This window comes from Erythrolamprus reginae, chromosome 7 (assembly GCF_031021105.1).
Source record: "Erythrolamprus reginae isolate rEryReg1 chromosome 7, rEryReg1.hap1, whole genome shotgun sequence".
NCBI lineage: Eukaryota > Metazoa > Chordata > Lepidosauria > Squamata > Dipsadidae > Erythrolamprus > Erythrolamprus reginae.
Window position 1 is genome coordinate 84,284,420 of NC_091956.1, and position 15,296 is coordinate 84,299,715.

At 37.1% G+C, this 15,296-nt stretch overlaps 1 protein-coding gene across 4 annotated transcripts in view; it reads right to left on the bottom strand.

Moving 5' to 3' along the window:
* The window catches only part of CCSER1 (coiled-coil serine rich protein 1), a 580,273-nt gene that overhangs the window by 401,654 nt on the left and 163,323 nt on the right, over window positions 1–15,296 (bottom strand). For all 4 annotated transcript variants that reach the window (XM_070758007.1, XM_070758006.1, XM_070758008.1 and 1 more), the window contains exon 5: window positions 12,079–12,196. In XM_070758007.1, coding sequence (XP_070614108.1) covers window positions 12,079–12,196 — 118 coding nt within the window. The remainder of the gene's footprint in view (window positions 1–12,078; window positions 12,197–15,296) is intronic.

The following is a 15,296-nucleotide window of genomic DNA, read 5'->3' on the forward strand; positions in this document are numbered from 1 at the left end:
AGCGAGGCCGACCGGCTCCGAGGCAAGCGGCCGGAACTGCGCCCTCCTTCGCCCGCCTCCTTTCCAGCAGCTCGCCGTGGCGCCACCGCCTCTTCCCCTGCCTCGCTGGCCGCTTGCAGCTGAGCCTCGGCAGGGGAAGAGGCGGTGGCGCCGCGGCGAGCTGCCGGAAATGAGGTGGGCGAAGGAGGGCGCAGCTCAGGCCGCTCGCCTCGGAGCCGGTCGGCCTCGCTGGCCGCTTGCAGCCGAGCCTCGGCAGGGGAAGAGGCAGTGGCGCTGCGGCGAGGCGAAGGCGAGGGGCGCGCGGGGAGCTTGGAAGCGACATCATCGGGCTCCCCCCCGGCAATACCCCCGTGTTTCCCCGAAAGTAAGACATATGTCTTACTTTCGGGGTACGGCTTATATTAGCCGACCCCCCTGAAACCCCCGATACGTCTTACAATCGGGGGTGTCTTACTATCGGGGAAACAGGGTAGCAGTGAATATTGAACAATATCAAACTCCAAATATTATGAATGGGTTGAGACCTTGTAGCATAGACCTATAGTTTGTGGATCAATAATTCATATACAACCTGTGATACCTCCCTATCTAACTTAGCATTGCCCAAGTAGGAGGTCCAGTCTGGCGGGACCCAGGGGAAGAGCCTTCTCTGTGGCGGCCTCGACCCTCTGGAATCAACTGCCCCCAGAGATTAGGACTGCCCCCACCCTCCTTGCCTTTCGTAAAGGCAATATGAGATATCTGAAGGCAAGGAATGGAATAAAAATTCAACAAAGGTTGTCCAATGAAAAAGGAATTAATTATGGTTAATGTAAGTGCAAACAACTGAAAAAATAAAACATTATACCTATACCTTTCTTCTATTTCTATATCTCTTCTTCTGTTCTTTCATTGATATGTTTTATTCCTATATCTTCTCTTCTATTCTTTCTTAGATATATACTACTATGAGTATATATAACTATATTACTATGAGTATATCCTCTATAACCTTCTCCAGATTCCTTAGAGGTCAGTAAGGGGCGAGCATAAGTGCACTAGTGTGCCTTCCGTCCCCTGTCCAATTGTCTCTCCTATATTTTATATATCTTTTCTCCCATCCATATATCCTTCCTCTACTCTTCATTGATGTATTCTATTCTCATATCTCTTCTTCTATCCCTTCATTGATGTTTACTACTACATGTTTTTATTCTCCTTAACTTTCAATTTGTATTGGACAAAATAAATAAATAAAATAAATAAAATTATGTATTTTACTATGTGTATACCCACTAAAACCCTCATTGTGTATTGGACAAAATAGATAGATAGATAGATAGATAGATAGATAGATAGATAGATAGATAGATAGATAGATAGATAGATAGATAGATAGATAAAAAGAGGGACTTTGAGAAAAAGAATATAACTTAATATAAATGGAATTAAAATCATTTAATAGGATGACTACAATTTGTTAATAAAATAAAACAAATTTAAAACTGAATGAGGAAATTGATGTAAAGCTTCAATAATGCAATCAGGGGGGTTGGGGTGGAATCAACAAAATTTACTCTGCATTATAATTTAAGGGAAACTTGGTAAGATTTACAGATGGTATGAAACTCCATTTACAATTGCCAAAATAGGCAAAGCGCATAATGACAAATGCTACAAATGTCACAACAAAGATGCGACATTTAACTACATGTGGTGGTGGGTTGAAAAAAAATAAAACAAGCCTCAAAAGTACTGGAAACAAATATAAAAAAAAAAACCCCTCAGAAAGTAAAAATTGAATTGAAACCACCGTTATTTTTATTCAGCATAATTCTAGAAAACATAAATGGGAAACATCACCATTCACTCTACGTTGACAGGTGTGAGAACAGACTTGGCACAACACTGAACAAGAGACACCTTGCCAATAATACGAGATTGGAGACGAAAATAGAAAAAATATGTTGCCGCGGCAAAATGGATGGCATATTTATTATTACTTAGATTTCTATGTGGCCCTCCACTGCAGACTCAGGCTTATATACCCATAATAAACCTTGACCTAATCATGTTTGGAGTAGATCTATTTAAATATTTTAATTAATTAATTAATTAATTAATTAATTAATTAATTCATTCATTCATTCATTCATTCATTTATTAGATTTGTATGCCGCCCCTCTCCGTAGACTCGGGGCGGCTCACAACACAATAAAACAGTTCATGACAAATCTAATAATTATAATATTTTTAAAAAACCCATTACTAAGCAAACATACATACAAACATACCATGCATAAATTTTATATGCCCAGGGGAGATGTCTCAGTTCCCCCATGCCTGATGACAAAGGTGGGTTTTAAGAAGCTTACGAAAGGCAAGGAGCGTAGGGGCAGTTCTAATCTCTGGGGGGAGTTGGTTCCAAAGGGCCGGTGCCGCCACAGAGAAGGCTATTCCCCTGGGGCCCGCCAACTGACATTGTTTAGTTGACGGGACCCGGAGAAGGCCCACTCTGTGGGACCTAATCGGTCGCTGGGATTCCTGCGAGAGGACTATTTATTTATTTATTTATTTATTTATAGTTAGTTAGTTAGTTAGTTAGTTAGTTAGTTAGTTAGTTAGTTAGTTAGTCCAATACACAATACACATTGAAGAGAATAGATATGTAATAATATAAATAAAGAAAAGAATAGAAGAAAAAATATAAAAGTATAGGTGAACATATTTGAAAGGAAGAAAAGATAAATGAGATAAGGAGAGACAATTGGACAGGGGACGGAAGGCACACTGGTGCACTTATGCACGCCCCTTACTGGCCTCTAAGGAACCTGGAGAGGTCAATCGTGGATAGTCTAAGGGGAAAATGTTTGGGGTTAGGGGTTGACACTACTGAGTCAGGTAATGAGTTCCACGCTTCGACAACTCGGTTGCTGAAGTCATATTTTTTACAGTCAAGTTTGGAGCGGTTAATATTAAGTTTGAATCTGTTGCGTGCTCTTGTGTTGTTGCGGTTGAAGCCAGCTCCCCCCGGAGATTAGAACTGCCCCCACCCTCCTTGCCTTTCGTAAACTTCTTAAAACCCACCTCTGCCACCAGGCGTGGGGGAACTGAGACATTTCCCCTGGGCCTATGCAGTTTATGCATGGTATGTTTGTATGTATGTTTCTTTTAAATAAGGGGTTTTAGTGACTTTTAATTATTAGATTTGTTATATATTGTGCTACTGCTGTTGTGAGCCGCCCCGAGTCTATGGAGAGGGGTGGCATACAAATCTAATAAATAATAATAATAATAATAATAATAATAATAATAATAAAATAATGCCCCTCTCCTCCAATACTTCTTTATCCTGCTCTACATTTGGCTCATTTTAACAATTTTATTTTAAATACAGTGGAACCCCGACATAAGAGCTGCTCTACTTAAGAGCAACTCGAGATAAGAGCTGGGAGGGGAGAGATATTTTTGTTCTACTTACAAGCCCAAATTCGAGATACAAGCGCCAAGGAGCTGTCTCCTGAAGCCAAACACTAACTTCCGCGTTCGGCTTCAGGAGACAGCCGCGAAGCGGCGCGCATGTTTTAAAAGGTTGCAGCTGGCCTGGGGGGCTCGGGGGGGGGGCTTGCAGCTTTCTTTCTTGCTCTTTTTCTTTCTCTCTTTTACCTTCCCTTCCTCTATTTCTTCTTTTCTTTCTCCTTCCCACCTTCTTCCCTCCCTCCCTTCACTCATTCCTCTCTTACTCTCCCCTTTCATAAGTTTCCTTGCTTCCTTCCTCTGTTCCTGTCCCTTTCCCCTTTCTTTCTTTCTTTCTTTCTTTCTTTCTTGCTTGCTTTCTTGCTCTTTTTCTTTCTCTCTTTTACCTTCCCTTCCTCTATTTCTTTTTTTCTTTCTCCTTCCCACCTTCTTCCTTCCCTCCCTCCCTTCACTCATTCCTCTCTTACTCTCCCCTTTCATAAGTTTCCTTGCTTCCTTCCTCTGTTCCTGTCCCTTCCCTCTTTCCTTCCTTCCTTCCCACCCTCCATCCATTCATTCACCTATTCCTCTCTTGATCGCTTAAAGCCGGTCCCTGGTGCAAAAAGGGTTGGGGACCTCTGTCCTACAGGATTGGGTGGCAGAGAAGTTGAACATATGTAAATTTAAAAGTTTAAGAAAGTTTACAAGTTAAGTGAAAGAAACTTCATTATTCATTTATATGTACATGTACATTTCTTCATTAAAAACATGTCTTTCTGCATAATTTAGACTAACTTTGTGAGTTTTTTGAGGGCTGGAACCAATTAAAATTATTTACATTAATTCCTATGGGGAAAAGTCGTTCGAGATAAGAGCTGCTCGACTTAAGAGCCCAGGTCCGGAACGAATTAAACTCGTATCTCGGGGTACCACTGTAGTCACAAATGAAGCACAAACTTGTCATCTGAATCAAGGAAAATATACACAATAATTGTTATTCTTATCCTTCAATTTCTTTGCGGGCACGGGTAGTTTATAAATTTAATTACAGATTCCCATTACAATAAGGGTGACAGAAACATTGTTTTTAATGCATATCAGCGCTCGAAGGAGATGTCACTTTTAGCGATGTTTTTAAAGACACCCTGATTACAATGTCAAGAACAAGAGGGAAAGTAGGTAACACTTTCTTCTAATTATGACTTTGGGTACATGGAGTTTGTCCAAAACAAAAATAAGCGACATGCTATCGGGGGTGGGAGGGGAGTGAATTTCTCAAATAGGTGGTGTTAGAAAGAAAAATAATGGAAGAAAGGGAAAAAAAGCATCCCGACAAGAATCTTGAGAGTCTAAAATGTACTGTCTGTAGTAAGAATGATGAAATAGAGACGGAGTAACTTTGTTGAAACATCGTTTCTGGCAAGGTGATTAGGTGATGGGGAGAAGAATGTATATGGTCAAGTGCAGAGCCCTGCACACCAAGACAACTAGACACAAGAACAGTTTTTCCCCGAATGCCATCACTCTGCTAAACAAATAATTCCGTCGTTACTAAATCTGCACTTCTATTTCTACTAGTTTTTCTCATCATTCCTATCATCCTTTTCCTCACACTTAGGACTGTATGACTTTAACTTGTTGCTTGTATCCTAAGATTTTTATTAATATTGATTGTTTCTTCATTGCTTATTTGACCCCTATGACAATCATTAAGTGTTGTACCACATGATTCTTGACAAATGTCTCTTTTTCTTTTATGTACCCTGAGAGCCTATGCACCAAAGACAAATTCCTTGTGTGTCCAATCACACTTGGCCAATAAAATTCTATTCTATTCTAATGGAGTGAAATAAGAATAGAATAGAATGGAATAGAATTTATTTTATTTATTTTTTACTTATTTATTTTGTCCAATACATAATACACATTGAAGAGAAAGATATGTAATAATATAAGTAAAGAAAAGAATAGAAGAAAAGATATAAAAGTATAGGTGAACATATTTGAAAGGAAGAAAAGATAAATGAGATAAGGAGAGACAATTGGACAGGGGACGGAAGGCACACTGGTGCACTTATGCACGCCCCTTACTGACCTCTAAGGAACCTGGAGAGGTCAATCGTGGATAGTCGAAGGGAAAAATGTTTGGGGTTAGGGGTTGACACTACTGAGTCAGGTAATGAGTTCCACGCTTCGACAACTGGGTTGCTGAAGTCATATTTTTTACAGTCAAGTTTGGAGCGGTTAATATTAAGTTTGAATCTGTTGCGTGGTCTTGTGTTGTTGCGATTGAAGCTGAAATAGTCATTGACAGGTAGAACGTTGCAGCATATGATCTGGTGGGCAATACTTAGATCGTGTTTTAGGCTACAATAGAATTTATAGAATAGAATAGAATAGAATAGAATAGAATGAAAGATCCACTGTGATCTTTCTTCCTGCCAACTGCATGTTTATACAAACTCTGGACTAAAACATTTTATAACCTGCATGTGTGTGACAGCCATCTGATTTTTGGCTCACACAAAGGCTCTGAGAGGGAGTTTTTGGCTCCCAGAGTACCTCCAGGGAGATGGGGAAGGGAGTTTGTACCCTTCTCTGGCTCCACGGAAGTCTTTGGAGTCTGAGGTGGGCGAAACATGAGCCTACTGGATGCACCAGAAGTTAGGAAACAGGCCGTTTCCAGCCTCCTTAGGGTCTCTGGAGAGGGGGGGAAGCTGTTTTCACCCTCCCCAAGCATTAAATTTTGGATGTGGGCACTCACTTATGCATAATAGGACACACACATTTATTTATTTATTTTATTTATTTATTCATTCATTTGTCCAATACACAATACATATGGAAGAGAATAGACATGATAGAATAGATATATATATAAAGAATAGAATAGATATATATAAAGATAATACATAAAAATAGAGGAGAAGATATATGAAAGGAAGAAAATATATATGATATATGAGAGAAAGGAAAGACAATTGGACAGGGGACGAAAGGCACACTAGTGCACTTATGTACGCCCCTTACTGACCTCTTAGGAATCTGGAGAGGTCAGTCGTGGAGAGTCTAAGGGAGAAATGTTGGGGGTTGGGAGTTGACACTACTGAGTCAGGTAATGAGTTCCACGCTTCGACAACTCGATTGGTAAAGTCATATTTTTTACAGTCAAGTTTGGAGCGGTTAATATTAAGTTTGAATACGTTGCGTGCTCTTGTGTTGTTGTAGTTGAAGCTGAAGTAGTCACGGCCTTTCAGCACCCAAAGAAAAACAGGTTCGCCATCGACTAAGGTATTTTTTTCCCCAAATTTGTCTACAGTAGTAATTGTGCAAAAAGAAAATCAACCCCTAATCCATCCACAATTACTTTCCACAAATATGTCTAATAGAGTTCTGCCTAACACACAAAGATGTTATTCGCAGTATGTTTATATTTTCATTTCCTGCTAGCAATAATGAAAGGTTCTGACTTAACATATTGCAGAGTGTCAGAAAGCTTCATCAAACACCCCCATCTTGCAAACGCCGTTGTGTCTTCTTCGTGGGAAAAATTTCTGAATGACTTCCACAGATATTACACGTGCCCGAAGCTTAAAGCTGTCACGTATTCGGTTATTTGCTAGAACTTTATTTGCAATTAAAATAGGCCTTTACCCGCTTGCCAGCATTATGTTGATAGGACTTTTTGAAAAGGATTTAAAAAATAATAATAACCAAAGCACAATCTTGAGAGATGTTCAATATTTCTAAAAGCAGTTCAATATCAAAAATAAACTCTTCTTCGTTGGCGAGAGCCAGATTGCTTTTAAATATAATGAAATCTTTTATCTTCATAAAAAGAGATAAATTAAATGGTCTCTTTGAAGTCAATGCCTTTAATAGTCCTGCTGACCTTTTTTTTTTTTAACTGGAATTAAGGCTTACGTGTTTATGTCATTCAATTTTTTTCTATAAAAATACCTTTCAATTTGAATTTAAATGCTTCTGTTCTCTCACTCTTTCGCAATGCTGTGGCTAAGCTGCTTTTGAGCAATTCTTCCTGTTAGCTGAAAAGTGGAACCACTAGTTTATACCTACTTTGGTTTCCTTCCAATTGACTTAATTAAATATCAATGGATTGCATTCTTTCTTTAAACATGCCTCAGCAACCTCAGTTGAATTCAGGAAGTATTGATCTAGTCCTTTGTGTTTTTTTTTAAATAATCAATAGCTGAAACTGATTGGACAGAGTAAATGCTTGTGTATGGATGCGTGGACAAAATGCTTGATGACCTTTGCTTTCTTGACGCATTAAATCCAAGAGAAGCTGGGAAACCTGTCGTATCTTTAAAATAAATATTTCTGAATACAGATGCTTTTTTTGTTTCAAATGCTCTAATGTAGCACCATCAAGATGAATTAGAAAGCTGGAGAAAATAAATAAGTAAGTAAGTAAATAAATAAAATAAATAAAATAAATAAAATAACTTAAAATAAATAAAATAAATAAAATAAATAAAATAAATAAAATAAATAAAATAAATAAAATAAATAAAATAAATAAAATAAATAAAATAAATAAAATAAATAAAATAAATAAAATAAATAAAATAAATAAAATAAATAAAATAAATAAAATAAATAAAATAAATAAATAAAATAAATAAAATAAATAAAATAACTTAAAATAAATAAAATAAATAAAATAAATAAAATAAATAAAATAAATAAAATAAATAAAATAAATAAAATAAATAAAATAAATAAAATAAATAAAATAAATAAAATTACTTAAAATAAATAAAATAAATAAAATAAATAAAATAAATAAAATTACTTAAAATAAATAAAATAAATAAAATAAATAAAATAAATAAAATAAATAAAATAAATAAAATAAATAAAATTACTTAAAATAAATAAAATAAATAAAATAAATAAAATAAATAAAATTACTTAAAATAAATAAAATAAATAAAATAAATAAAATAAATAAAATAAATAAAATAAATAAAATAAATAAAATAAATAAAATAAATAAAATAAATAAAATAAATAAAATAAATAAAATAAATAAAATAAATAAAATAAATAAAATAAATAAAATAAATAAAATAAATAAAATAAATAAAATGACTAGATAGGACTTTGGAATTTTGCACAGCACAGAAGTGATTTTAGTACCAAACTACTGTAAATGGTACAAGGGCTCATTAAGGCTGTGCAGTGCTTTAATGCTTCAAACGGTGCAACTCTGTTCAAGCAGCATCTGTTACCAATTTCTTAAAGCAACTTCATCTTCAGCAGAAAAAACAATGGCTGCCAACTTGCCTTCCATTGAGGACCTGTAGACTTCACGAGTCAAAAAGAGGGCGGGGAAAATATTGACTGACCCCTCGCATCCTGGACACAAACTGTTTCAACTCCTACCCTCAAAACGTCGCTACAAAGCACTGCACACCAAGACAACCAGACACAAGAACATTTTTTTCCCAAATGCCATCACTCTGCTAAACAAATAATCCCCTCAACACTGTCACACTATGTACTAAATCTGCACTTTTATTTCTACTAGTTTTTCTCATCATTCCTATCACCCATTTCCTCCCACTTAGGACTGTATGATTGTAACTTGTTGCTTGTATCCTAAGATTTTTATTAATATTGATTGTTTCTTCATTGCTCATTTGACCCCTATGATAATCATTAAGTGTTGTACACCACATGATTCTTGACAAATGTCTCTTTTTCTTTTATGTACCATGAGAGCATCTGCAACAAGACAATTTCGCTGAGGCTCCCCTCCCTGGGAAACCCCACCTCCTGACTTCCATTCCAAGCGAAGCACCTGTTTTTGCGATGCTGGGATTCTCCAGCTGGGATTTCCCTGCAACATCGCAAAAATGCAGAAGTCCAGAGGTGGGGTTTCCCATGGAGAGGAGCCTCAGGGGAATCCCATCAGCGTGAAAATGGGCACTTCGGCTGGCAAAGGGGTGAATTTTGGGCTTGCACACATTAATCGCGTTTCCATTGATTCCTATGGGAAACATTATTCCATCTTACGAACTTTTCACCTTACGAACCTCGTCCTGAAACCAATTAAATTCATAAGACAAGGTATCACTGTACTGTGTATTATTGTTGGTTGTACAGTGGAAGGTGGTTATTGTTGTTGTTGTTGCTGCTCTTGTTGTTGTTATTTAAACTTATATGCTGCCCAACCACCGAATGATTCTGTTAATTATTTTATATCTGTATCTGTACCAAAGAAACTTGGAAGTTATTCCTTTGTTCTATTTCCATTTTTTCTCCCCCTCTCCTCCCAATCTGGATTTTACTTTTTATTTAACATCTTTTTACTCTAAAACCTCCTGTTTCATATTTTTGTTTTTTATCCTTTGCTGAAACTTATTTTTCAAAAAGAAGTAGTAGCCACCCTGAGTCAGTTGAGAAGGGTAGCATAGAAATCTAATAAAATAAATAAATAAAATAAATAAATAAATTTAGTTATTTGGCTTGGTTTTATCATTTTAACATTTCATTACTACAGTATTTGCCTATGTTGTGTTCAAAGTGTTGGTTATGACCTATAAAGCCCTTCATGGCATCAGACCAGATTATCTCCAGGACCGCCTTCTGCTGCACGAATCCCAGCGACCGGTTAGGTTCCACAGAGTGGGCCTTCTCCGGGTCCCGTCAACTAAACAATGTCGTTTGGCGAGACCCAGGGGAAAAGCCTTCTCTGTGGTGGCCCCGGCCCTTTGGAACCAACTCCCCCCAGAGATTAGAATTGCCCCCACCCTCCTTGCCTTTCGTAAGCTTCTTAAAACCCACCTCTGCCGTCAGGCATGGGGGAACTGAGATATTCTTTCCCCCTAGGCCTTACAATTTATGCATGGTATGTTTGTATGTATGTTTGGTTTTATAATAAGGGTTTCTTTTAGTTGTTTAGTATTGGATTGTTACATGCTTACAAATCTAAATAAACATAAACATGCTGTTTTTTGTCACTGTTGTTAGCCGCCCCGAGTCTGCGGAGAGGGGCGGCATACAAATCCAATAAATAAATAAATAAATACATTAAGTAAGTAAGTAAGTAAGTAAGTAAGTAAGTAAGTAAGTAAGTAAGTAAATAAATAAATAAATAAATAAATGTTATCATATTGCATTGTATTGTATTAAATACTAGTCACTGAATGGATAAAAATATATATTTTCCCTATATTGCATTACTTCTAACACCTGTGGTTATACAGTTTTTGTCGAGGCCATGGGAAAAGGATATTTGATTTTGTGCATAAAGACTTGCAAACTGATATTTCCAATGTTATTTCTTTATGCTTGTCTGCTGCACTTTATCACTCCCAGCATTTAAAAAGCAGGTATAAAATCGCCTTAGCATTCTCTTGATTGGTTGGTAGCCATGCCAAGTATACTGAATACCGGATATCCAAAAGGTAATAAACTTTCAGACAGTCGTGTATCTGACAATACAGCCATGTAATGAGGAGTTCTTAAAAAAAAATTTTTTTAAATTTTGTTGATACAGAATTAGATGTGATATAGAAAAAGTAAGCACACCCGCGGAGGAAAGTAGGCATCCTCTATAAATCATTATAATCTATTTCTGTTGTGCCACCAAAGCAACCTTGGCTCTATGCAGGAGTTGTATTTGAACAGCAATTTAGAATTATTCTGGTTGGCAATATGTTTTATGAGGATGTTAACAGCTGCCACACAGGCTAATAAAAAGCCTCACCACCAGTTCATTACAATAACAAATCTGATCAGGCGCTTTCTTGTTCAGCAAAGTAGCTCTTTTGGAGTATCTGCACAGCTAATGCACCCAGAAAGTTTTATTATCTATTTCTAATTTCACCTTATACTTTGGGGGTCTCCCCATCTGACTCGTTACTTGTGTTCATAGTTTTGTCTCCTCCATTTATTTCTTTATTCCATTTTTAAGACCTAATATGACCTATTTATCAAAGCTAGTATATTATGTTTTACTGTTTTTTGCTGTGGGCAACCGAGGTTGACCATAAAAGTTTTTTTTAATAAATAAAAAAATGAATAAATAAAATAATTTAGATTAAGCAGCCATAACTAATAAAACATGGCTTTCAGGCTCCAAGTTCCTCTTTTTTCTCTCCATACTTCATGCTTTCTCTCCATATTTATCAGATGGATGGTTTTGCTACAGCAGAAGTTAATGCATATGTATACAGACGAGAATACAAGACTGACCCCAAAATATTGTTGACTAATGAGCAAATGGAAGATTAAATGGGGTTTTGAATTTGTAGGATTCCCACAGTAATAATGGAATGAACAGATTAAAATACACAGTATACAGTAAAATATCTTGAACAGCACAAAAACCACGATCTTGACGAAACAATGAATCAGATAAACTGCCATGAGGCTAAAACACCAGGCTGCACTTTTATCTGTAGCACTAATTACAGCAGCCCCACCTAACCACAGGTGGCCTCATTTTCTCTTGTAACAATCCTTCAGTTGTTGTCTCCTATGCATCACTCTACGCAAAATGAAACACGCAGAAAAAATACAATATATTTTAAAAACATACAACACAAAATGAAAGACATACAGAAGCTAATTCCCATTGGTTGAGCTCCATTAAAATTATCGGTCACTTACTGTTTAGTCACTTCAGGCATTTGGGGAAATTCCCTTTTCTTGCTTTCAGCCGATTCAACCGGGGTAAGTAGTGTGGCAGCACAGGAGACGATTGATTGATGAGAATCTTCCCGGCAAACTGCAAAACAGCAAGAGTTTAGTTGACAACGGTCCAACAATGCCCCCTGTTACCGGATGTTTCCAAATTAGCACCTCATATGAACACTAAAGGACTTCAAACGATATTGTGAGTGTGGGAAAAAAACAGGTTATCTATCCAACAGTAGATTAACCATTTTAATTAAGTTATGTAGCCTCGATCCTTAAAAACACAGGAAGAAACATACTCTTGGAGTCTTGGTGCATAACCAATTACAGTAGTCCCTCGCTATACCGCGCTTCACCTACTGCGGCTTCACTTCATCGCGGGTTTCTGAGGAAGTCGATCGGCAGATTTAAACAGCCCGCCGAACTCGATCGGCAGGTTTTTCAAAAAATATATATATCTAAAATTGTAAATACTGTATTTAAATACTGTATCTAAAATAAATACTGTGTGGGAAGGGTTTATAAACACTTAAAACAATGAAAACTTACCAAACAATTACAATATAAATACTTAAATAAGTACTATCCGTCGATAAATTCCCCATCGCGGATTTCACCTATCGCGGCCAGGTCTGGAACGTAACACCAGCGATAGGTGAGGGACTACTGTAAATATGAGCCAGCAATGTGCAGCAGTGGCTAAAAAAGCCAACACACTCTTAAGCTGCATCAACAGAGGGATACACTCCAAGACTAGGGAAGTACTAATGCCACTATAATATAATACTCTGGTCAGACCACACCTGGAGTAATGCAATCAATTGTGGTCACCTCACTACAAAAGGGACATAGAAAAATGTGCAGAAGAGAGCAACCAAAATGAAAAAGGGGCTGGAAACCAAGACATACAAAGAGAGATTGCTGGAATTGGCCATGGATAGGTCTAGTGTACAGGTACTTGATGAGGAGTTGCCACAGAGAGCAATGGATGGCCAGTGGTGGTTTGGAGAACCAGTAATGGTGGTAGCGTGAGGCTCTGACCACCTGCCTGGACATCGGCATTTTCTTTTTTTTAATCCTCTACGCATGCACAGAGGGTAAAAACTATGAGTAATGGTGGCACATGTGCAAGCGACGGCGGCACACATGAGAACGACAGTGGCACACTTGTGCACTTCTGAACCAGTAAGGAAGGTAAGTAGATTTCACCACTGTGCTCCAAATTTGGCCTTCCTGTAAGTTCAAAGTGCAGGCTTGTCAGGGAAGGATGATAAATAAAAAGAACTCTAACCTTCTCATCTGAGTGATATTTAATAAGACTTAAAAAGCAATGTGTTTTTTTTAGAATTCTGTTCCAATGCCAACTTTCCCCTGTGGCACACGACTCAGTTAAGTGCATGGTAGATATGCAGTGGTTTAATTGTTCCAATAAAGTTGTTAATTGGTACAGCTATGATGGGTTCTTTAATTATATTTTATATCTGAATCTGGATTAAATTCTCTACCCACTGTTATAGTCACTTGGTTTAGGAGGCTTCTGGAATCAAGTGAACACTTGATGCTAGCTCTTCCCAGTCTGGTTTATGAAGCATCTTTAACAGTTATTACATCTATTTATCTGTCTGTTTTTATTTTCCTTTGTCATATGCCACGGTCTATGCAGTCTAAAACTATAATATACAGGGGGTGGACAATAAAATGGAAACACTTGACTTTTTGGCATCATAATGTTTTAACATGTTCAAATCAATCAAAACTTGACATATTTTAATGGTTTTTTAAAAAAATTCTGTCATTTGATATGTTTCTTTAAACTACCTTTTTTTTAACAGAAATTTAAGGAAATTGGTTATAACCTTCTAGAAATGGAAGAGCTCTCAGACTTTCAAAGAGCCCAAATTGTTGGTGCTTGAATAGCAGGCGATAGTGTAACAGAAAGTGCCCGAATGTTTGGCGTTTCAAGAGGTCATGTCTCAAAAGTCCTTGACTGCTTTTGAAAGAGAAGGGAAAACGTCCTCAGCCAAGCACAGGCCTGGTCAAAAGTTGAAGTGGTGTGAGAGAGACCGTCGGACTCTAAAGCGAATTGTTAGAGTGGATCGCAAGACCGCAGCTTCTAAAATCATTGCAGAGCTCAATAGACACGTACAGAACCCAGTTTCCACAAAAACTGTTTTCGAAGGGAGCTTCACAAATCTGGATTCCACGGAAGAGCTGCAAGGTGTTTCCAATTTTTTGTCCACCAGGCTATATATCACATTTTTCTTACATTTATCTTATCCTTATTTTGCTTCAAATTCTGATCAAATGAGTGCCTATAAAAGACTTAATGAACTCAATCTGTATAGTCTAGAGGACAGAATGGAAAGGGGGGGACATGATTGAAACATTTAAATATGTTAAAGGTTAAATAAGATTCAGGAGGGAATGTTTTTAATAGGAAAGTGAACACAAGAACAAGGGGACACAATCTGAGGTTAGTTGGGGGAAAGATCAAAAGCAACATGAAAAAATATTATTTTACTGAAAGACTAGTAGATGCTTGAAACAAACTTCCAGCAGACGTGTTTGCATATCCACAGTCACTGAATTTAAACATACCTGGGATAAACATATATCCATCCTAAGATAAAATACAGGAAAATATAAAATATAAGGGCAGACTAGATGGACCATGAGGTCTTTTTCTGCCATCAATCTTCTAGGTTTCCATGTTTCTATGTTTCTCAGATGCACCACAATTGCTAAGGAACCTCTGTTCTTTAACACTGTTAGCTGCCAAACCATGATTACAAACAACAGTATCCCCCAAAGCATTGGTTGCTATAAATCTGCAATTAAGCCACAGGCCAGCTTCTTTAAACACTGCAGAGCCACAATGACAAAATTGTAATTACTGTAATAGGACCATTACTAGCAAATGAATTACAACCAATCAAGCTTTGCCTTGTTTTCTCCTCCTTTCACAACAGCCACAAAGGACACAGTTATATTTGCTTTGTGGTATCAAGACAGGATCCCAGAAGAGGAGGCTGTAACTGACTTATTTAATGAAAAGAGATGTCATATATATGAAGAGCTTTTAGCTTCCTTGAATCTGACAATATGAAGCAAAATAAGTATGATTCAACTGCCTTCATTATGAAATCCATAAAGCAAAGAAAGGTTTTCAGCCACAGATTATGCAGAATAAT